Source organism: Empidonax traillii, unplaced genomic scaffold (assembly GCF_003031625.1).
Source record: "Empidonax traillii isolate 1590-97213 ecotype Southwest subspecies unplaced genomic scaffold, ASM303162v1 scaffold166:size2381449, whole genome shotgun sequence".
In the NCBI taxonomy this organism is placed as follows: Eukaryota; Metazoa; Chordata; class Aves; order Passeriformes; family Tyrannidae; genus Empidonax; species Empidonax traillii.
Genome location: NW_020955359.1, coordinates 805,367 through 829,435, shown reverse-complemented (window position 1 = coordinate 829,435; position 24,069 = coordinate 805,367). Strand labels below are relative to the sequence as shown.

Sequence of the window (24,069 nt, the reverse complement as noted above, 5' to 3'; positions counted from 1 at the left end):
AGAGATTCTTTTTAGCAGCTTCCAGTACTTAAAGGGGCTGGAGGGGGACTTCTGCAAAGGCATGGAGTGACAGGACAAGAGGAAAGGGCTTTAAACTGACAGAGGGTAGGACTGTAGGAGAGGCAGAGTTGAAATATGTTCTCTTGGGTGGCATGTGATGTGTTTGACACCGTATAATACCAAGTAATGTAATAGGGTAGCCTCTCAAATGAGTTCACTTTGGATAGAGCCTCCTCTGATCTGTGTCTGTTTTAGAGAGGTTTGGTCTGTTGCAAAGACAAAAATGGTGCTTTCCTTAATAACTTTTTTTGTGTTCTTTGGATGAGATCTATACAAAATTAAAAATAGCAATGTTTGGTGTTGGTTTGAAAATAATGTTTTCATCTTTGTCTGTGGACAGATACAGGCTATATTAGTAGGCTCTCTGCTTCTCATTTCGTCCTGGGACAGCCTTCCATTTTTTCAGTGATTTGCAAGCACAGAAATAAGGAGGTGCTACTAACAAATAGGTGGATAAAAGTTGAGAAAAATGATGATTCAGATGGTAAACTCACTGACATATGTGCTATGGTACTGTCAGAACTGGGATTGCCTGGTTTCCCGATCATCTCTCTGCAAGATGACTTTGTCCTGTCTTGAATGTCTCAGACATCCATGACAAAGTCTGCAGTTAATCCAGCACTGTAAAAATAAAATACTGCAGAGCAAGTAAAGCCCATCTTCCTGTAGCCAGCTGAAAACCAGACGTGCTGCTTTTGTTTGTACCCTTGAACTTCACAAATGAACACAACTTATTGTCAGCAGCTGCTGCTGTTCTAAGCTCAGAGTGCTGAGTTTCATTTCCTCTGCACTGCAAATGTGTGCGTTCTGCTGTCATGTATGGAGCCTATCTTGAAATCATTGTACTGTAAAAATCATGCTTGGCTGTGGCGACAGCAATCGAGAGAGAAATGCAAATTAGAGGTGGGCAGAAGTTTTTGGGTTTTAACACTTGCATTTTTGGTATTTAACACTTGCACCAACAGGTGTGGGATTGCGTGAGGCTGGATTTCACTGTCCATCTGGGGTATTTGTTACGTGTCCTTATTTTTCAATGTATAGCTCTTGGTTTTACAGTTGTTGTACAGGCCCTGCTTTATTTTTAGTCCTTGCTCCTCCCAGAGAGATGCCCCTGCAGACACTGGGTGTCCTCCTGTGGGGAGGTTTTGTGGTGTTCACTGTCCCTGCAGGCAGGGAAGAGTTACAGCCGAGCCTCGTTTTGTGTCTGCCTTTGAAGCCTTTAGAATTCATTTGTTATTTCAGATTCCAGCGTGTAGACTTGGAAAAGCATTTCCCAGAGGGGGCAAAGCACTTGAAGGAGGAAGACAGTTTAAAGAGGTGAACTGCACACCAGTAAATCTGCTGTTTGCTTTGCTTTTTTTCTCCTGAGGTTTCCTCACAGCTTTCTACTGCTCTGTGCCAGTGCAGTGCAGCAGCCAGGTGGGATCTCTGCTTCAGAGCCCGGAGCTGCGGCCCCTGGCACTCCCAGGGAAGCTGCACAGCTTGCCCAGCACTCCTGGGCACGGGGAGAAACATGGAGAGCAAAGATCCCGACAGGAACACCACATAGATATTATGTCAGATGCTGTTTGAAACAAAAACAGGCCCTCACCTCATCTTCTGGCACTTTGTCAAACTCCAGAGGTTTGGGTGGGGCAGGAGGGCAGAGTGTGGCCAAGGCTGTGGGCTCCTGGGGACATGGCGGGGTTGTACCTGTTGCTCTGGTTCAGGCCAGTGTCTCATTTGTGGGTAGTAATCACCACAAAAAAACCAACAGTGAACATCTCCTCTCCCTTTATTAACTCCTTTATAAACAATGCATTTGCTGTACAGATTAGGATTTAGGGGGGTGTAGCCAGGTGGGGATTGTCTTCTCTCCCAGGTAACAGGTGACGGGATAAGAGGAAGTGACCTCAAGTTGTGCCAGGGAAGATTTGGGTTGGATATTAGGAAAAATTTATGCATGGAAAGGGTTGTCAAGCCCTGACACACGCTACCTAGGGCTGTGGTGGAGTCACCATCTCTGGAGGGATTTAAAAGACTTGTAGGTGTGGCACTTCAGGACATGGTTTAGTGGTGGACTTGGCAGTGCTGGGGTAATGGTTGGAGTCCATGATCCTGAAAGTCTATTTCTACTTAAATGAATCTGTGATTCTGTATAAAATGCTGTTCTTCTCTTCTCCTTAAAAAAAAAAAAAAAAAGGCAGAAAAAATAATTTAATTTCACGTGTTCCCTTAAAACTTGAAATTAAAAAAAAAAAAAATTCTCCCTAAACTAGAAAGATATTGTTTGTTTGAAAAATGTTTGCATTTTGGTTTATGAGTTGTTGCCAGGGTTTTTGTGGGGCTTTTTTTTTTTTTTTTTTTTTAAATTCCTCTCTATCCTTCTGTGTTGGACTGCTAAAGCTAATTGCAAACTGAACGTATTTATGGAGAGAGAATCACTTCATCCTCTCACAAAACAACATCTTCCAGTGGATAAACTATTCAAACATTTCTCATTGCTGAGCTTCAGAGGTCAAACTGATACTGACTTCCTGCATGGCCTTGGATAAGTCATTATCTCCCTCCTCTTTCTCTGCAAACCCTGATTGTTTAGTTCCTCCCAGAAGAGGTGTGAGGAAGAATTAGCTCATGCTGGTAAAATGTTTTGAATACAAAATGTGATTCACAGGTGCTAAAAGATGATCCCATCAATCATCATTAGTGATGCTGTCATTTCCCAGCCTCGGATTTTTGGTTAGGTCTTCCACAAGTGGAAAGGAAACAGGACAGACTCAAACAGTCTATCAGTATTTATACTCCTGTCTTCAGATGTTTTAATAACAATTCATCATTTATTTCATCTGCTGCTGATCACATTTAGAAATGTTGATGTTTTCTGGCCTATGGGTCTAAAAATTGTGTCCCCTGCTAGTCTGAGGACTGATTCCCATGGTTGGAGCAAAGGCAGCTCAGCCTCACCCACCCCTGGCTGTCCCCTTTGATAGACACATGTAAGTGCCCCTTGGTTCTGTTCTAGCCTGTCACATCATTCCTAGAGCAGATTGCCACGTTCTCTGCTGTCTCTCAGATCCTGTGAGACTCCTCCCTGTTCTTTGCTGTTGTAAACTCACTGTGCTGTTGATGGGCAAGGACAAGTTCCCGTGGTATTAAGTCTCCACCTATCACAGGGATAAAATTGTGAAGCAAAGCCTTATTCTGCTGCAGACAAATATTTTACATGGTCTACTCCTTTTCCTTTATATGATACATTTTAAACATTGCAACATTATGGGCTGTGTATTTATCAAAGAGCACCCAGCGTGGAGAAGCTCTTAACATGATGGTTAAGAGCCAACACCTGAGCCTGGCTCTGACCCTCCCAGGGAGCCCAGATGTCTGCAGCTGCTCACACAGGGCTTATTGCTCCCACAACTTCCCAGCTGCAGGAAGCCTGCAGTGCACCCACCCGATGGGAACACTTCTCCAAAGTTCTAGTATGTAGAAACTGGGAAAAAAGAATAAGATTGGGAGGGGTTTGGTTTGTAGCAAAGTTGCTTCACTGGAAGAAAGCTCAGACTATAGTCCATGGTCAGGTGGTTCTTTCTGCAGAGGAATGGGGCAGTTCCTGGGATACCAAAATGTAATCATTATCTCAAGGAGGGGAGGAAAGCACTGAAGGATCTACCCGCTCTCACTCCACTAAAATCTGTGTTGGTTTTGTCACTGATGTTTAATGGTGGCAGGGTTAAGTGTCTGGTTAATCACTGCTCATAAACCTGAGTAAAACCCCCTTGCTCCGTCTGAGATGGGGGTTGGACTCTGGCCCAGTGAGGAAGGGTGTACCAGTGTGGGTGATTTGGGCAGCTCAGGGGCCTCTTAGCTCTGTCTTTCTGCTGTGAACCCCAACGTGGGGATTTTTTGTAGTATGTTGGATTGCAATTGATTTATGTTGTCATGTAAGAAATGCTTGTGATGCATGGGATATGACTATTTTAGTAAGATGAGTATAATTTTTCTCCCCATTTATAGGATGGCTATTTTTCCCACCGACCGAAAGAGAAAATGCGAACAGACAGCAATAATGAAAATTCAGTCCCCAAGGACTTTGAAACTATTGATAACAGTAACTTTGCTCCCAGGACTCAGAGGCAAAAACACCAGTCTGAGCTGGTGAAAAAACCCCTTAGCAAGCAAAAGGAGCACTTGAGAAAGAAACTGGAAGAGGAAAAGATGAAGGAGAACTTGCTGCTGGGGAAGAACTCCAATGAGGTGGTGCAGTTCAGTGATCACCCTGGAAAAAACAGCAGCAGCAGCAACAACAACAACAATCTGAAGGAGATTGACAGGTCTCCCAAAGAGCATCTTTTAAAAAAAATTGAAAACAGCTCCCCTGAACTGAAATATGACCAACCACCAAAGTGTGAGGTGACGGGCAAAGAGGCAATCTCAGCCATGTCCCGCTCTAAGTCTAAGCAGTGTCGCCAGGAGATCGCGGATGTTTATTGCCAGCACAAGGTCGGGAAGCTGATGCCGGAGAAGGTGACGCGTTTCTGTGCCCTGGAGGGTAAGTTGGTAGATGGTGAAGGAGAAATAACACAGTGTCTCGGGGAAGGAACTCCATGTATTTGTATTGGCCTTCTGATGAGACAGAGGGCTCTATTGCAGAAATGTGTAATGTACTTAGCCCACGAAAACGAGGGAGGGTTTGACGGTGTTTTAAACAGGGAATTATATGGATGTCACAAGATGCTTGGTCGATTCCTATAGAATATCTTTTCACTGCCACCAGATTTTTATTGCACAGTGTGATCTAGGTATTCAGCTGCTACTTCTGTTTCTTCTAGTTCTTAGTCTACAGACATAGAAGTGTACCGAAGTCTGGTTATTCTGTGCAGGAGTTACATGCTTTTTAGTGATCAGGGAACAGCCATTGTGAATTTTGATGCTTTATGCTAACCAATAAATGAGTGGCATTGCTGTTAAGGCCATATGGCTATTTTTCTGGCACAGTGAAGTCCTAAGCATTTTGATAACCCAGGTAACCATCAGAAGTATAGTAAAAAAAATTTTCAAAAGCATGGGGAAAATCCAATTTTGTGGCTGACTTCTATTTTTAATGTTCTTGAATCAGCAAAAGTTATTTTCAAAATCACTGCTGTAAAGAGTCAGTTACCTCTGCTGGCCTAAGCCAAGCTTTGATTTGTTGTCTTTGGTTTCTCCATGCCTTCAGATCACAAGTTACCTCTCAGCTTGCTGTCAGTTTGCATTTCTGAGCTGACCTTTTCCTTCTTTTCCGAGGCTACTTCACGTGCCACCATTTGCCAAGCTATAAGCTCCCCACAGAGCAAAGTGCCTTCTAAAAAAAAAAAGGCATTGATCTGTTGATCAAAGAGGGTATTGATCAAGGAGCAGCATTATCCACAGCAGCATTTGTTCATACAACAGTCCAGAGTCCCCCCCCCGTAACTTCAGCCCATGCACACAAGGATGTGCTGATGCCTTTGGCCGAGCTGAAAGTGGAGAGGAACTTTTACAAACTAGAGGATAGGTCTTGCTTTGAGATTACAGAGTAAACATGAGGACTAGGGAATGTTTATTTCTTTAATTAGGAATATTTAGTTATGTCTTCTAACCCTCACAGTACCAGTTTATTACACCATCACAAAGCAGTGGGTGCTATAGGGTCGTTTCAGTGTGGTGGAGAGGATGATCCATGTTGCTATTGCCTAAATTAGGAGGTTAAATTCTCAGTACAGACAGTGGAAAAGAAGAGGTGCCCCAGAGAATGTTTCTAAACAAGTGCATCTCCCTGTAATAAGATTCTTAGGTTTTTAATTTAGATGGTGTATGTTAACAGGATGAATGGTGGGAGCACCCCATTCCCCACTCCAGTGCATCTGTGGCTATTCTGTTTTTGTTTTTTACCATGTCTCTTTTGGTGTTTTTTCTCCCTCTCTTATCATGGTAATACTCCAAGTTGTTAAGCTGAATGAGCAGACATTGGGGACCAAGAATTAAGGGAACAGGTGGAAGGCTTGGTGTTCAGTGGGAAGATGGGAAGAGGAACAACAAAGGCAGCACAAGTTGAAGGGGAGATAAAAAGAACAACAGAGAATTAAGAATTTAGCAAAACCAGACATCAGTGACAGGCTGAGCATCAGCGAGTACCCCTGGGTGTCCCTGAGGTCCCAGAGAGGTGCCAAAGATGGAATTCATGGTGAAAAACATGTCCCTGCTGACAGAGCAGTCAGCTCTGGTCTGTTGATGGAGGTCAGCACCTTGCAGACACTGTCCTACAGTTTTTGGGCTCAAGGACATGTCTTAGCAATGTAATCGATGCTATATACCTTGTGTAGAGTAAATGCATCACGTATACAAATATGCAAGTGATGTCCTGGAGAGAGCTGGAAGATGTATTGTCATTAGCATGGGCACGCACTGCAACTGTGCAATTTTGCACACACCTATGATTCCATCCCCTGCCTGGTAATCTGTCTCCCAGGGATACAGGGTGACTTTCCAGAAGTTTTAAAAAACTGCCATTCTTAAAAACAGGTTTCTCAAGAAATATTTATTGCTCCTTTTTTAAATACAGATTTTATCTCTCGTGCCCTGCAGCTGGGATAATAGTGTGGTCTTAGAACCAAGTACAGTGTTATATTTTCCACTTGAAGCCTTTCAGCATCTATCTACATAGGACATTTATATAAATGCTCCTGTTGTAACAAGACACAGTGAAATGTTTAGAAAATCTGTAGGTCCCTTGAATTTCACAGCCCTGTTCAAGATACATTATCTGAGTTTGAGTTGTGGTCCCATATCTGTCCTCCCCACTGTAGCACATAAATAGTGCTGTCATTCACTCACAGAATGGCTCCATCCCTTATCAAAGGTGGTTTCATCAACTCTGGGGGTCCTTGAAAGGAGTTGGACTTGGTTAGGGATGTTTCTGAAGCTCTGGCCATCAGTTTTTGGGGATAGACACCCCACTGTTAGGATTGCTGGTAGGGGGAGATTGTGAGTAGCAGGTCTTGCTACTTTATGCATTAAAAAAGCTACATGCTGTTTGTCAGCACAAGTGAGACACTGCGGGCCTGAGTCTGTATTCAACATGTGAGTGTTGTTCCCTTCAGCTTTGTTTGAAAAAAGGTTTCCTGTCTGTTTTCAGCAGAGCTGTGAAGTATAAATATTTATGCGTTTGGAGCAGCACATTCATCCATTATCCCAACATATAAACATGTTCCCAGTGCTGTGGTTTCCACTGAGATGTCATCCATTGTTTAATCCCCTTGGATCTTGTCTCAGCTGATCAAAACCACAACGTTGCTAAGTGTAGCTATCAGTCATGGGCTCCATCCAACTGGATTGTCATAAATGTTAAGTGATATGTTCACTTGGGTGGTTATCAACAGGGACAGGATCATACAAGCTGTTTCTTTTTTAAATATTTTATTGTTTCCAAAGGCAACAGGCAAAGGAAGTTGATTATAACTATCTTCAGTGTATAAAAGAAGGGATTGTTGAAACCAAGAGCATGATATTCACTGCTTGTTTGACATGCAGGTGTTATTTCTCTGGGGGCTGCAGTCTATCTAAGGGCATTGTTTCTGAAGCAACAAAACAGGGCAGGGCAGCTTTACCAGTTATCTGACCTGCAGAGCACGTGAGATGGCATTTCCCAGCAAACTGGTCCTAAAAACAGGGCAGAAATGCTATGGAATAGGACACTGGTGTCATAGGCTTTATGTGCAGCCTTATCCGAAGTCTTGGCTGAGATCAGGGCAACAGGCAGCTTGAAAGTCTCCACTCAGAAGGGAATGTTTGGAATTTGTAGAAGTGTGTTTTAGGGACAATGCAGTCAGCAAATGGGAAAGGGGGAATGTAGGTACAGGACAAGGTTAGATGAGGAAAGGGCAAATGCAGTCCTCTGCAGGTTGAAAAGAGGTTACAGGGAGACAGTTTTTGGGGAGTTCATTTCTTCTCAGGAGATATGATTTGGAGTCATCAACCTGTGGACAGTGTGGCAGATTGTTTCCTTGTGGGAGCCACCTTCAGCCTAGTCCTATACAGGCCAGACCAGGGACACTTGATTCTTGTAGTGTGACAGATTTGCTTCTGCTCACCAAAGCTGTTGGTGGCCGTGGACCAGCTGCCTCCCTTCTTTGCCTGTCATCACACATGGCCCTCCTCTTGTGCAGGGGTACTGGGAGAAAGCAGAAGTTTAAATGGGAATTCTTGCCTCTAAAATAATCTTTGCCCTGTACCTAGATAAAATCCTCTGACAAAGCACAAGTGGCGTGATCTGCTGCCAGCAGAATCTCTTATTACCATGGGCAGGAGCACAGACTGTGACCCTGACCATGACTGCTGAGGTTGCTGCCCAACAGCAAGGGGTAGCAATGCAATTGCAATTATACAACTCCACATTTCAACTTGATACTGATGTTGTGATTTCTGCTCACAGGCTTCCTTTCACGATGAAAGTAGCCCAGCTGCTGACCCACTGGCTGGGTTCAGTCCCCTGGTTCTCTGGTTTTCACTTCCATGTGGATCGTGGTAGTTTGTAGCTCTGAATCCCTTGCCTTGCAAGTTTACTGGATGGATATTGAGCACAGTTCCTCCTTAGTCATCAGCACCAGATCCATGAGGTCCGTGAGTCATCACAGGCACCGTGCCAAGTGGTATCTGCACCAGGCCTCCTCTGGGCCACCTTCTCTGGGCTGCCATATCCCTAGGGGAGACTGGTCTAATCCTTATTATTAATTACCCAACTGGGTGTATTCTTGACCCAAATCTATGGCTCTAGGTAGACTAAAGGTGTGTAGCAGGGTTTTTTGAGGGGTGTTTTCTGGCAAAAGAAAAGTCCCTAGGAAAGCAGAAAGCCTCAAGTGAGCCTGATTTATTTCCCTTTGGCTCTTCTGTTGTCTTTTCTTAGTTTTTAAATCAAACAGGTTTTCTGCTGCCTTCTTCCCTGTGGAGTAAACCCAGATTATAGTAATGTAGGAAAATAATCAAGCTGCCCTCATTCCACATCATTCATCAGACTGCCTTCTCCCAGGTTGCTTATTGATAATGCTGCTCTGGCACATCGAAGCAAGAGCTTTCAGCTTCTTACAGGCTGCTGAGGAGAAAATTTTCCATTTCGTTTTAGAAAACACAGCCTTTTGGTTTTCAAACTGAGAGAAAAGGGCTCTGGAGCTCTGTTTACTGAATAATACACACAGGTAATAGCAATCTGAATGTCTATAGTGTTTTTATCTGACTGCTTCAAAGCACTCAACGGGAAGAGCTGTGTTTCGCAGGAAGGGAGAGGATAAGCCACTAAGATGCCAAATACTTACGGGGTGGAGCAGAGTTGTTCTTTAAGGCATGGAAATGAGAGCATCCTCTAAAATTTTAAAAGAATGGGACCTGTAACTAAGCAAATAGAGGATTTCATCCACTCACTATGCCTGTATGCATAGTGACGTATAGATTTTTGATTTGTTCAGCTTTTAAGTGTTTGGCAGCGCATTTTTGGACTCGCTAGGTTTGATCTACAGATCATTGAACCCCAGATTTGTCATTTTCTGCTGGTTTCAGGATTCAAAATGGCATTGGCTGCTGCTGCTTTTCTGTGTGTTTAATCTGCTAGTGTGACAAAATCACTGTGGTGAGCTATACACGGTTTAAGGAGCCTGTGAGAGCCACTGCACATGCAACCCAGACAGCAGTTTAATTTGCTGCACCACAGATGACTCTGGTTGCAATAAATTTATTGTGAGTAGACTAATTGCAAAATAACCCTAATTGAGTAGTTATCGGCGAACAACATCCTGTGGAACAAAACTGCTTACAATTAATAGCATTTAAGCCATACACTGGTATTCTGCAGAATGCTGAGATGTAATTACACCGTGTACAGAGATTGTGTGCTGTTCTGGAGACCATTTTTCCAGCACTACTTTCATTATAAAGAGCCATTTCAAGATTCAGTATTTGCATTTTAGGCGAAATGAATTTATGGAATAACTCATGTGTTTCTCCCCTCACATGTGTGAAGCAGAGCCTACTCTAATAAAATGAGTGAACCTGTGGCACTTTGAGGAGAAAAATGAGATCTCGGGAAGAGTGTGGCCAGTGATTCTCAGATTTTTATTATGGCCACGTGTAAGGTTGGATAGTTAAAATTAGGATGTAGGAAATAAAGCAGTATATCATTTAAGTGATAAAATGCATGTCAGTGCTAGGACCCAAAGTGCACATAAGCCCCTGTCACCAGTCTGCCTGCCTTGCTGTGAGTGTGACCAGTGCCCTCTGGTCATTTGAAGGGAGTGATGGGGGCAGCCTTGATGTCAGAGCTACAAAATGCTTCCCCCTGCTCACAGCTCAGTTGTTCTGTGGCAGGAGGGCCAAAGTGAATGAATTAACCTTAGAAACTGGATCTAGACAGTGGGTCAGAAACTGGACAAGTATCTTTGCAGAAGGAAGGTGTGTGCACACCTTGTGAGGGAACTGGAATTGCTAGAAACATCCTTGTGGCATCTCAAATTAGGGTGACATGGTTTTGCCACCTCCCTGCCTCTCTGGGACAGCTGCAATGTTGAGGACAGGGGACTGATGTTTTGAAGGATGAGCTTGTGGTGCGGAGCTCAGGGATTTTTCTTCCAAAAATAAGGCCGTTATGAGCACAGGCTGGCTCTGTCAGCGCTGTCTTGCATACTTTCAGCTTTGGGATTAGAAGAAATTTCAGTGAGGGGAAAACTGTTGGGTGTCTGTGACAATTAATCCTTTCATTTAAATACAGACAGCTCCTGTCTAGATCATCTGCAAGTTTAGAAGTGGGAGAATGAGATCAGACTGATGTTCCTTTTGTTTTTTTTTCACGTGATGCTGCTGTCTGATCACGTTTTCCACGTTAGGCCTGTCTGAACACCTGTGGATCTGGAGGCTGCAGAGTTGGTCCCTGACAGGCTGCAGAAAAACATCCTAGGAAATGGCATCTCAAGGAAATGCCGAGAGCAGTGCATGACACAAGGAATGGGGGGCAGAAGGGCTGGAAAATTTATGGTCAGCAGTCCCAGTTCTCACCAAGCCTCTGTTTTGGAAAATGATATCGTTTCATGGAGCATTAAAGGGGGAGCGTGGGCAGGCGTGGGAGAGGATAATGGCTAAGTATGTCCTCGCTGCAAACCTCCTGGGAAGAGAGCATGAGGGTAGCAGAAGCTCAGTGAATATTTTGATAAAGATTACTGTGTATGTACAGAGATGAAAGAAAAGTACTTAAGTGATCGTTAATGCTTCCCAGTGATCCTGAAATGTGTGGACAGAGTGTTGGTGGGGAAAGTCAAATACAACTGTGGCTAAAGAAAATTGTTGGTGCAATGGTATTGAGCTGGAGAGGGGTGGGGGATTGGGGAATGAGGAGGACCAAAAAAAAACCAAACCCAAAACAAACCCACCAAATCCAACACCACCACCCCTCCCCCCGTATGTTGAGCCATATTAGAAACACAATGGTTTTCGTATAAAACAGGTGTTGTACCTCTGAAGTGGACTCATTATGGTGTTTTTAGTAGACAGACACTTAAGAGGAAACACAGCATCTAATTATCTTAATTTCGTTCAAAGGTAGGCAGGCAGTTGTGCATATTAGTGCTGAACTGAGCTTGAGTTAAGGTTGCACAAGCAGTCTCAGTGTTATATTCTTTCCTAATTTGACTTTGCCACCATAACAAAACCGTGTTAGAATGTCAGTGTTACGTAGTAATTGTAATCAAGCAACAGCTACTTTCAGATTTTTGTTTTGGTTTAGGCCTAAAATGTCACCAAGGACACAAGGAGCACAAATTCAGCTCTATCTTTCTAACCATTGCACTTCTGGGAATACCATTACTTAGCAAAGTAGTGCTGTATTTCCACAGGAATCTGTAGCTGATGAACTATTATTCTGAGACTGGGGAAGTGTTTTGTTCCAGAAATCCTTGCTATCTGCAGCTTAAGGCTGTTGCAGTTTAGTTTGAAGCCAGTGGCACTGACTGTATTACTAACTGGGGAGAAAAGTATTGACATTTAATTTCTTCCTCCTGAGCTGAGGCAAAGACTTTTCCTCTGTTGTGGCTTCTTCTAACAAATACCTTAACTTTTTACAGAGTTTGTTACAGTATTAAGTACATAGTTAAAGAGAATGCACCCTGCTTCAGGCAGGTTTTTGAAAATCTACATTTATTTGATGTATTTTGGGAGTCACTGAGCTTTATGAGACCAGTGGCTGTTTTGTAATGTCTTTCCTTGGAAATGAGGAAGAGCTGTTTAAGAGATCTACTCTGAATTAAAATTCCAGCAATCTAGGCGTGAAGCCAATCTTACAGGACATTAATGCCATTTTAAATTCCAAATCATAATTTACTTGTTTCTGTTGCAAACATTTCTTATGCAGAAGGTAGTTTTAAAACATCAGCCTTTTTTCTCCGTGAGTAATCATGGCTTCTATAGAAATACTGAGTTACAAGAATCTGTAGCTGAGCAACCTTGAGGGAGATTTTGAAATTGCTTAGTGTATATTTAGTCTTCCAAATAAATGCTCATCTTTGATAGTTTGAGAGCATGTTAGAAGTGAATAGCCCTGATTCCCTGCTCACACTATTTTAGTATCCATGGTATGTCACTGATTTATCATCTAGTTGTGTCAAAGAAGTTATTCCTGATTGGCACCTTTGTAAGGAAGAACAGAGTACTCCCATCCCCCAGTAGCTACTGCTGTCACCAACAGGCTTAATTGAATGCACAATAAACTCTGAAGTATTTTACAGTTTTACTGTAAAATAATATACTTGTCTAAAGTCCTGGCCCTACTGAAAGGCCCATGGCACAAGTCCATCATTTTTCTTCTCTAGTTTTCTCACCAGCCTCCAGGGAGGCTGAAGAATTTTTCAGTCCTTTCTCCTAGAGCTTGCTGCAGCTGAATCATCTCGACCATCTCTTGTTTCAGTGCTTGTCTGTCTGTCTTCATCCATGGGTGCCACTGTAAGAACGATGGGATATTTAGGCCAAAAAGCAGAATTGCACTGCAGGAAAATCACTATCTATTAATTCAAACACTACAGCTTCTTGAAAATAATTTGTATGGCAACTGTATGTACTTTCAAATTGTGAAATTCACAGGATTTGTTCTGAAGGACTGAATTGCTTGTTGCCCTTTAAAACAGCATTTCTCAATATGGTTCTCAGGGTGAAACCCAGACTTCTGTAGGCAGCACTGTCAGAATTGGCTGTACTCCAGTGTGTGCGTTCCCCTGCCACATCACCTTCTCCTGCTGCAACTTTCCTGGGTGCTAAAGGCCCTTGTACCTTCTAAGGATGTGCTTTGTCTAGACTGAGGAGAGTGGGTGCATTTGGTTGTCAGTGGGTGGTACATATCAGGCTCATCACTAAGCGTGTAAAGGCTTGGTTCAGATGTGGGTTTGAGTTTGCTGTTCATCATTACTGCACATACACACTGCCTGTGTTTTAGAGGCACCATGTTCTCCATAGGCAGTAAAATTCAGTGATAACTTCAACTTCACTTAGCAGCAATGTGAATACTGCCTTTGAGTTAAGACAGGAGTTGAGAAATAAAAGCCTTTGTCCCTATGAATTAAAAGCTTTCATTAAGACACCATTCTCCTTACTTTACATTATTCCCTACCACTGTGGCCAGTGAAGACTCTTGTAGGAGGATACCCTTCTGATCTCTGTCATGATGATGATTTGGGGTCCAGCTTTGTGAGTTTGAACATAAAGTCTTTATGATATTGTGAGTAGATCACATCCTTGTGAGGATCAGCTTGAAGAAGTTAATCTACAGAGCTCATCTCCCACTTTCTTGCTAATTTTTCTGGCTTGTGTTTGCTAACTTTAATGACCAGTTTTCCTTGTGGCATGTTCATAAGATGTCCTGAGTTTGAAAAGGCCCTCAAAGACCACTGAGTCCAACTTCTTGCCCTTCATAGGAAAACCCCAAGAATCCCACCATGTACCTGACACTGTTGTCCAAATGCTTCTTGAGCTCTGTCAGGCTGGATGCTGTGACCACTGCCCTGAGGAGCCTGTTCTAGTCCCCATCCACCCTCTGGATGAAAAAACTTTTCCTAAAATCTAACCTAAACCTCCCTTAATAGTCTGCAGCAGTTGTAGGTCTTGTCAGGGAGCACCACAAAAAAACCGCTGTCAGTCCAAAGGATCTTTTTCTGCACATCTCATTGGAAGCCTCACTACTCACCTGAAGTTCAAGGCAGCCCTCCGTGTAACTAGAATATAATTGCTTGAATCATCCTCTTTGTTGCAAGGTGATTGTGTCTCTTTTGTGGAGACATCCTTGTCCATACTAATGAAAGTGTTTTGTTGAAGCCTTGATTAATTTCTATTGCTCATTAAAAGTTGTAAGAGAAACACTTCCCTGGTGAGAATGCACCTTTGTTCGTGACTGGCTGTAAACAGCAGCTTAAGCAGTCTCACTGCTTACTCACCTGTGATTTTGATTGCAAATAAAGGTTTCCATCCAGCCAATGGATATTGCTGTGCAGTTGAGCATTTGAAATTGTGCTACTTTCAGACTGAAAGCTTCTGTGTATGCAGCGTGTTATTGTGCTGCATAATAGTGTGGAGCTTGACAGTAGTATGACTAAACAGAACCATACATTTTCATGTTCTCCATCTATTTGTGGGCTGTGATTCATTCTGGGCAATTTACTGAATAGTAGAGAGGAAAAGGAAGTTCAGAAGAGAAGTTTACTGCAATACATGTTTTACCCATTTGTACTTTCTCTTTTGCAGGGGACTGAGGTGTAGGTGCTCTGAAAGAATTTCACTGTGAATCTCTGAGCAGGTTTGAAGATCTATCCCAAAGTCATTCTCTCTGTCTGAGGGAGTCACTTTCTTTGGTTTTTTATTCAGAAGCATAGGAGGAATATACTCCCTTACAGAAGGGAAAGCTGGACAGGAGAACCCAGCCTGGCTCAGTTGCCCACCTTGCCAGAGAAGCAAATGGCTAAGGAGAGGTGTGACTAATTGTGAATAGACCTACCGAGACTAATTGTAAAAAATACTTCAGTGTTACACTGGATTTGCCAAGCCAGAATAGAGGGAGGCTACATGGAGCTGATGAGGTTTTTGTAAATAAATTAGCATTTTCTGCCAGGAGGTGATCACAAACCCAAGCTTCCTGTCAAGTATTAAAAGCAAAGTGGGCTAAAGGTTTTACTGATGTAATAAACCAGCTTTGCTGACACCTCTTAAGTGATGTCTTACTTTGGTAACTTTATTCAGTAACCTTTATCAGTGAACCATAAAATGCCTCTATGCACTTCTGTTGCCAAAATTTCAATGAGAAAAAAAACAAGATAATTTTGTTCCTATAGGAGCAAGCAAGGATCAAGAAAAGGAAAGCAGGGATTCTTGTCTTGCCAGTCTTCTGAAGTACATGGATCAAAACAAAGCATGTCCATCCAGTATTTGGGAATAAGAACAGTTTTATGGCAGTTCTGATTCTAAAAATGTTCTACCTGCAGATCTCTGAAAAACAAAGGGCAAAACCACACCTCTCAGATTCCTGAGGAACATTACAAGGGAGCTACAGACAGCTCTGGCATTCTTAACCTGGTCATCAAAAAAGAAATCTTGAAGAGAAATCACAATAGATTCAGCTCCATCATTTGCAATGAAAAGGCTGCAGTTGACACATAAGTTCACTCATTTTCATTTCTCTCAATCATTTCTGGCCATTTGTAGGTATAATTTGCCAAACATGCAGACAGGATCATCTTTGTGTTTTCCATGATGTTGCTGCAGCCTGCAAAATTTTAGGAAATAAGTAAGTGACATTTGGGAGCCCCAGTGCAAACTTGAAATGACTCAGAGTTCTACTGGAATCAAGCAGAAGTATCATTTAGAGAAGAAGAAGGAAAAATGTGGTATGATTACTCGAGAAGTTATTAGAGAGCTCTCAACTAAGGAGGGAAAGCAAGAATATGCTCTATTATGCCATATCAGAGGCTGACCATATAAGTACTAACTAGAAATTGTGTCCTAGGCTAGTTCTGGGGAAACCTGAGTTTCATTCTTTTTTGTGTCACAGGCTTGTTGAAACACCTCAGACAAGTCATGGCATGTACAGACCAGGAGTAACTTAACTCCGTTGCAGACACATGCAGAGGAGAAATAGTGGTGGTGGTATTACAGTTAGTTTGATATTAACATGGATTTTAAATCCTCTTTATAAAGAGACTTGACAATAATTTTGTTACAAAATAACTTTTTTTTTTTTTTTTACTGAGTCCCCTAAGGGAATTTCCTGAACAAAAAGGTATCTTTAAGGATAAAAATGGTAAGTTTTCTGAAGTCACTTAATTTAAGTGCTAAAATCTATAGGTCTGTCCCTGAAAAACCCTGCTGTTTGCTGGGGGAATGAAGGCAAGAAATCAGTGCAGCTGTAGGTCCAGTCTGACTCCCTCTGCCTTCCAGATATATCAGCACGTCACTGGCAACGATTCTTCAGCTTTGCACCATGCAGTGATGCACAAATGTGAACTCAGAGGAGAAGTTTTCTGTGATGTTTGCTCTTCCTTTTTAGCTGTTCAGCTGAGGAGCTTCAACCTGGTACAGGAAATTATGTGAGGTGTCAGTTGAGCAGTGGATCCCTTGAGTGCTTCTGCCTTGGAGACCTGGGAAAACCACCGCAGTAACTTTTTCTCTTGACCAGGTAGCTGTTAGTATGTCTGATATTTTTGTGCTAAGCCAAATCTGTTGCCTTTGTTTCAGGGTGGTTAGGAAGGGAACTGTGGTTTTACTTATCATATATTTCAAAGATTGCTGTATTAGTTTCCACTGTAAATTTCCTAAGGTAAAGTGACAAACCAGTAATTTTTCATTATGAATCAGCTATCCATGAAGGATTGGATTTAGGTCAGAATTTATTACCTTATGGAACCAAAGCCAATATTTTACATAATGTCAGCTGTCTTGATATCAGAGAATTTTAATGGCTATGCAATTTTATTCAATGATGAAGTTATTTCAGTTTTGTAGTATATGTCTAGGCAATTTGATGTACAGAGCCTTGAGATGAAAATTGGATAAACATGGAAAATGGTGATTGATTGGTGAAAGGTTGCAATAATGTCTGCCTTGATATACCTTTTATTGTTAAATTATTTATCTAATGCAATCTCCTACACTTTTAGGAGTCTTTAAGTTGGCATTAAATCGATGTTTAAGTCTTCACAGTCAGAAAGGTCTCATAACTCAAACTGATAAATATCTTCCAACAAATCAAGTGGAATAATGATCCATTTTAATATCTGAAAGTAGAAAAGATATTATTCTTTCTACTTGCTATGAATCCCTGTAGAAGGACTGGGCCATAAACCAGAAGAATTAAGATTAGAAGACAGAAAGAAAAAGTAGTTTGCAGTAGTTTGTCTGGGGAATCGAGAGCAAATTCTGTTTGCTCTGAAAGACCAAGGCCTTCCAGGAGTCTGTGTGTGGCTCATTCCTGGAGGCAAAGAGCAGAGAGGGGCTCCGCAGTGTTTTGTCTGCCAAGGCTCATGGAGCATCTACTCCAGATGACTGAGCCTACCTGTGACTGATCCCTGCTCAGGGTGGAGAAGGTAGATCAGTAGAACAGAAACACAAGTCCTTGGAGGAGCTGGAAACAGAAGCACAGGATGGCATTTGGATTTGCCCCTGGGAGTCAGAGGGTGAGACTGATCCCACACAAGTGGCCATTGAAACAGTCCTTGTGCTGTGCCCATGCCCTGTGAAGCTTTGATGCATGTATGCTCTGCCCTTCACGTCCTCACACTTATATTCTTTTGTCTAGAGTTTGTCTAGATACAGATTAATAATTTTGTCTTGCATTGTTCAGAAAACAGTATAGGTAACTTATTTTTTTCCTCGTCTACCAAGTGTTATATGGCAAGGGCCTGGATTATCTATCTAGAAGGCAGATAATAGGACCAGCAAGCACAGCTGAAGCTTTTGCTGCCTGTGTACCAGTTTAAACACCAGAAACAGATATTAAGCATGGTCTGTAGGCTAAAAAAAAAATTATTCAGATAGTAACTAAAGCTAGTGAAGAGTGAGTGGGAATGTGAGTCCCTCTCTATGTTAAGGGCAGTGATGTTGTTGAAAACTAATGCTGGAATTTTCTTTAAAGATAAGAGGCTTTTGATTTTTTTGAGATGGAGATAGAAAAAAATTATCTCATGGATAAATAGAATCTCCAAATGAGTTTTCATCTTTAAGCATTACAAATTTATTTCAACCTATATCTTAAACTATCCAGCTGAAATAGCTCAAAGCTGCCCAAAATACACCTTCAGTACTTTCTAAGTTTGTCCAGAATTCAAGCAGAATGTGAAAACCGTGCATCATCCCTGAATGACACATTTCAGAGCTGGTGAAACATTTTTCAGCATCTGCATAAATCATGAGTAGAAATAATTGTGATTTGACAATTTTCGTTGTCTGAGTTGAGAACTGAAAACTGTAATTGTTATCTGGCCTAAATTGGTGTATCTTCATTTGGATAAAGCAGTGAACCAAACTGACCCTGAAGCTTTTCTAAAATGCCATCATCTTCCTTTCCAACAGCATTTGCTTATGCTGAGCTAAAACATAAAAAATCCTACATTTCTTCAGATTAATTGGATTAAGCTAGACTGGAAATTGTGTAATACTACACAGTAGGCATTTAGCATCCCTAAAACTTCAAGCTTCAAAGAACAGTTTCTGTAGCAGTTCAGGCTCCCTACCTGGGCTTGTTTATTGCTTTGAACATGCAGACATACTTTTATGATTCATAATCATCCATAAAGAAATTCAGCTGTTATTTAAAATGCTCTGTTGGGAACGCTCAGTAGTTATTAATTAATAATGCATCAGTAAAGCAACAAAAAGGCAGGTAAAGAAGCAGTTAGAAGTATTGGCTGGGTCTCTGCTGCCTTCAGAATTGTGTTTATGTCTTGTTTCCCCAGGGTTAGCTCGTCATCGTGACTCTGAGTTCTCCTCTGAATACTCCAGGCACTTTCTTTAGAAAATACTGACTGATGCATGAGTATGTCCATAATTAAAGGTAAATCAAAATGCCTGTTAGCATGTTGGTGTGGGTTAAGAGGTATAAACTGACTCTTAACGTTTTTTCAGTGCCAGAAACCTGTCAGGGACTCATGAGAAGAGAACACAAAACCATTCAGTAATATCTTTGAAATGCAGAAAATTTAAGGCTAAGTATAAAAAGGAAAAAAAAAACCCACACCAGAATCTACTTTGAACTGCTGTTATATATGGCTAAAGAGGAGTTTTATTACACTTTATTACAGTGTCAGTGAGGATTAATGCTGTGAAAGTCAGTAGTAACCTGGTGTCATTGTGGTTAGAGTTGGATCAACTAAATGTTGCTGCTTTGAAGATGGATGAACTGTTGGGAGATTTCCTATACTCTCTGCTGGCCCAGAGCTGAGCTCTATTTAGCAATATTTCTTTTGCATTTTGCTTTCATGCTGATTACCAGATTTGCAATGTGTCCTATTTTTGTGTGGTAATTGGTTATCTGGAAAAATTTACTTGGTGTGCAAGATTTAATATTAGTTCCTGCTGTCATGCTGACAATGAATTAGCTTTTTGGACTCTATCATATGTTCTCAGCAGGCACATATGTAATTAAAACGAGCCCACGTTGAGTTTCATATTAACACTCAAATCACCTTTGGCAAAAGGTCTCTGTGGTCTTTTGGGATTATACACTAGGGCAATGTAATTATAGTGTCAGGTGTGATTGCTACTTTTAAATACTTCTTCATTTAACATAATTTTAAACTTTTCAGTACAAGTTCACTTTTGAATTTATAGAACAATTTTGTTCTCATAAAAAAGTTGCCAGCACAGGCATTCTGTTTCAAATGTCATCCTCAACTCTGTGAAAGTTGCCCTGTTAAACAGTAAGCATTTGTTATCAGGAGACATTGGATTATCTTACATAAAGAGTCATCCTAGAAATTAAAAGCGGTTTTTAATTAGTGAAAACGTGGTACTTGCAACGGGAAGGTCAGGGTGGTCCAGTCTCATGAAAGAAAGGAGGAGAGTGTGTGTATGAATAAACAGTTCACCTTCCTGCAATACTGTCTTAAGAACTAATATGAAGAGATTTTTCATCATTCTTTTAATGTCAAAATAAAGATAGTGGAAGCTAAATTATATTTGAAGGAACTTGCAGCTCAGTTCTATTTGCTGCTTTTAGCCAGAATGGGGAATTGTTAAGGAGGCTCAAAGTTAATCTGCATTTATATAGATCAAGAATTGTTCAGAACTGGAACATGAGCAGAATTTGGTTCAAACATGCTAATTCTCTTTTGATAGTAATTTTACACTGTCCATTCTTCATTGATTTCAGATGGGCTGCAGAGTAGGAGATGGACTGAAATGTATTCAGCAGATGAACTGAACAGAGTTATGTTGCTAATACTCATTAACAAACTCTTTGCCTTAAAAAGTAGTATTTCTCCCTTGCCTCCATTAAAAATAATCTCTGGGGGTTTAAGCTATGAAAATGATGAGTTCCTGATGGTCCACAGCCTCACAGAAGTGTTTGCAGCAGCTGCTGCTGTCGTGATAGACCTTGCTGTATCTCTCAAGGATTCCTGATTCTCTAGTGCTGTGGTTTTGTGCTGTTCTGTAACGAGGTGCAGACATCTTTACTGGTCCTACCCATACAGATAGTGAGGTATAGAACTAATTTTACAAAAAAATAACAGCAAACCTGTTGGGGTGGTTTTCCTGTCTCCTTGACTCAGGTGCTGTGGAGCATTTGTTCTTGGTCTGGAGTCTGCAGGTTATGGCCAGCTTTAACCAGCTGACAGCCAGGCAGTTGTTACTGCAGATCCTCTGCCAGCATTTCTTATTTTTTCTGGTCTCTTTTTTTAAATAAACATGTCATTTTACAATCTGTGAGATGTTTCTCATGTTTCACACTTTTCATCTCCTAAATTAGGTTTGCTTAGCAGTTTTGCTGCCGGTTGGTGATTTTCATGCCCTACTGTACTATAAAAGCCAAGTTGTGAATAAATTTGTTTGGGGCTCTGTCTTTTTAGAGGAGGAGGAGCTGAATTACATCTGAACACAAGTTGCTTGGGTTTTTTTTCTCTTTTAAGCATCCCCTCGTGATAGGGGTGATCAAATAGTGTGTGAGTGAGAGGTGACAGCAGAAAAACCCAATTATATTGGAAACCAATGCTACCGAATTACATCTAGATCTTTAAAGCAGTTTTTAGCATTTGCTTTACCTAATTAAAATGCATAACTACTTGGATGGGTGCCCTGTCTCATAGTGTGCTGCCCCATTAAGTTATTCCTGGAGATCCACGCTAACACGTCGTGCTCACTTCTGCCAGATCCCCAAATTCAGTTGTGTGGGATAAGCTGCACAGAAGCAGAGCCTCCCCGAAGCCAAGGTCCTGCATAAACCTTGCCACCACACAGGCAGCAGCATTGAAGGGCAGGATCTGTCCCAGCTGCAGGAAGTGGGAAGTGCCTGGGGCCAAATTTAGTACCTCTGACTGCTGACGTGGAGAGTTGCAGAATGGGAAGGCAGACTCTGAGGAGCAGAGTTAAGATAATTTTAGAAATAGTATCCATTATTATTTTTGTCTGTAAAAAGTCAGCATTAATTTTTTTGTTTCAAACGTTGCACAGCTATCTCCTCTTGTGCAGCAGAGAGCAGACTCTTCTGCAAGTTACTGTTTAAGCAGCTCTTTGACATCCAGGGGCATCACAGCATCATTAAAATCTGAGAGGAAATTATAACTGATTTATAAATTATGGTATTAGTGCAAGAGCGTATTTCACTTACAAATTCTCCCCAGATGCTTTTAACAGTAGCCAGTGACTTATTTAGTCAATAAAATGACGTTTACTGCACATTAGATTTTTTTAACAACAAAACTCTAATGTCTATTGAAATACAGAAAAATCACTTTATGTTGCTTTTGTTGAACATTTTCTGATGCCAGCAGTTTGATTTTTCCTTTGTTTTCCTCTAGTGGTATGTTAATGGGATCTTTTTATACCATGATGGAGTAATGGAGTGGAAGTCCTTTATTTTAGCAACAAGACTATGCTGTTTTGTTCTATTCTTGCCCATAAATACAGCTGTGAAGATACATCCTTGTGAAAACTGATCCAAAGAATTTTCATGAGAACATTTAAAAAAATCAAGCTCAGTTAATTAGTAGTAATTTGTTCCTTGCTGGCAATAACATTGTATTAGGAATTGTTTTCCCTGTTGGCTTGAAGGGATGAATGTTTAAAGGCCATCATCAAACCCACCTGCTATGGCTGCATCTGCTTCCTCTTATTAGGGATGCTTCTAAACAACTGAAACTTAGGTGTAAACTGGACAGTTATAATTCTGTCTTGAACTCCTCATACACATTTAGTTATATATATTTTTCAATGAAAGTGATTTTAATATTCTCTCTTTTGTGTGGAGAGCTTGCTTTTGAAATTACTGATAGATGTGTGGGGGCACAGGTTCGCTGCTGGTGCTGCTTTCCAGGCCGGAATTGGGCTGTTCCTGGGCAGGTTGGGGGTTAGTTGGGAGGGTGGGGAAGGGCCTGTGGAGCAGAGCAGGAGTTCAGCAGCTGTCTGGTCAGTGGATGTTTCAGTTGCTCAGAACCCATCACAATGAAGCATGGAATTCCAGATATGATTTTCAAGGCACCCTAATTGGATTAGAGGGTTTGTATTAAAGATATGTTGGCTATGAAATGTTTCGAGGATTAATGCCAGATGGTTTGGTTTTTTTTTTTCTTCCTTCTTAAACCATCTTTACTAATGCCTCTTGATCAGAAGCAGCTTCTGGAAAGCATTCTAGTCAGGAAGGAGAGCCCAGCCCTGCCTTTCCCATCTCCCAGGAAGAGAGACATAGGTTGTAATATGCAATGCACAGACCAAAATTCCCCACTTTAGTTAGATCTAGAGTGCTTACTGATAGTTGTTTTTTCTAAAAATGTGCATATTTACATCCTGAACATTTTCCATGTTAATGAGCAATTTCCATGTTAATGAACAATTCTGGAATATAAGGGTGGCCCGTGGAAGAATTAACATCCATATGTTTCTCCTGTGTTTTAAGCTGTCCATATATGCTAAAATCTAGCTTAAGTAATGCAGTGTCATTTATTATTCAGATGTTATTTTAACTGAGCATACTATACAATTAAGTTTTTGAAGTCTGCCAAAGGAACCAGTGTTAATTGCTTACAGTAGAATCTATTTGCTGTTGGAAATGTCACAATATAATTATGTTAAATTCCTCTGTCTGACAAAGTAATATACTTAGAGAAGACTGGTCCTCTTTTTCTTCTCTGCTGGGTAAAATTATTCACATTCTGCATTCATCCTCTAAGTTGTACACACGGTAGCAAGCTTGCCTGAAGCACGTGAGCTGATCAATGATAAAATAAAAAGATAAAATATTCAGATGAACAAATGAGAAGTACTTTGGGTCATTTGGGAAAACCATTGCTTAACAGTGTCCTTTGACATAAAGGGCATTTGACAACAGTTTTGTGTCAGCACACATGATGAAAAATGTGTACTCTAGATGCAGAAACTGCATTTGTTTGTGGGAAGCTAGCTTTTGGGTGTGCTATTTTACTTTGAATATTTTGATTCCGACTGTTTCTTAGCTAACCTAGCAGTGTATCCACACTCAAGGCATGTATGTATTTATGGTACATACACATACATGGATCTGATGTCTCACACTTCTTTTGCTGCCACAGTGTGAGATTCTCAAAAGCACTTAGTCCCAGCTCTGCAGCCTTTGAAATCCATAAAGCTTGGCTCAAAGGGATGCAGAGGAAGCACAGCCTGACAGCTTTGGCATGAATCTTCCCAGACATGTGCTATTTTTCTTTTCTCTGTCTTTTGACTGTATTGTGAAATTCCTATTAATTTCACTTGCAGTGCAAGTGTCAGCTAAAATATAAGGCTAAACTTTCCCATTTTGCAACATGTTGACACAAGGGA

The 24,069-nt window shown here is 41.3% G+C and overlaps 1 protein-coding gene across 2 annotated transcripts in view; it reads left to right on the top strand.

Moving 5' to 3' along the window:
• Window positions 1-24,069, top strand: part of XYLT1 (xylosyltransferase 1) — a 168,399-nt gene that overhangs the window by 80,435 nt on the left and 63,895 nt on the right. For both annotated transcript variants that reach the window (XM_027885461.1, XM_027885463.1), the window contains exon 2: window positions 4,054-4,588. In XM_027885461.1, coding sequence (XP_027741262.1) covers window positions 4,054-4,588 — 535 coding nt within the window. The remainder of the gene's footprint in view (window positions 1-4,053; window positions 4,589-24,069) is intronic.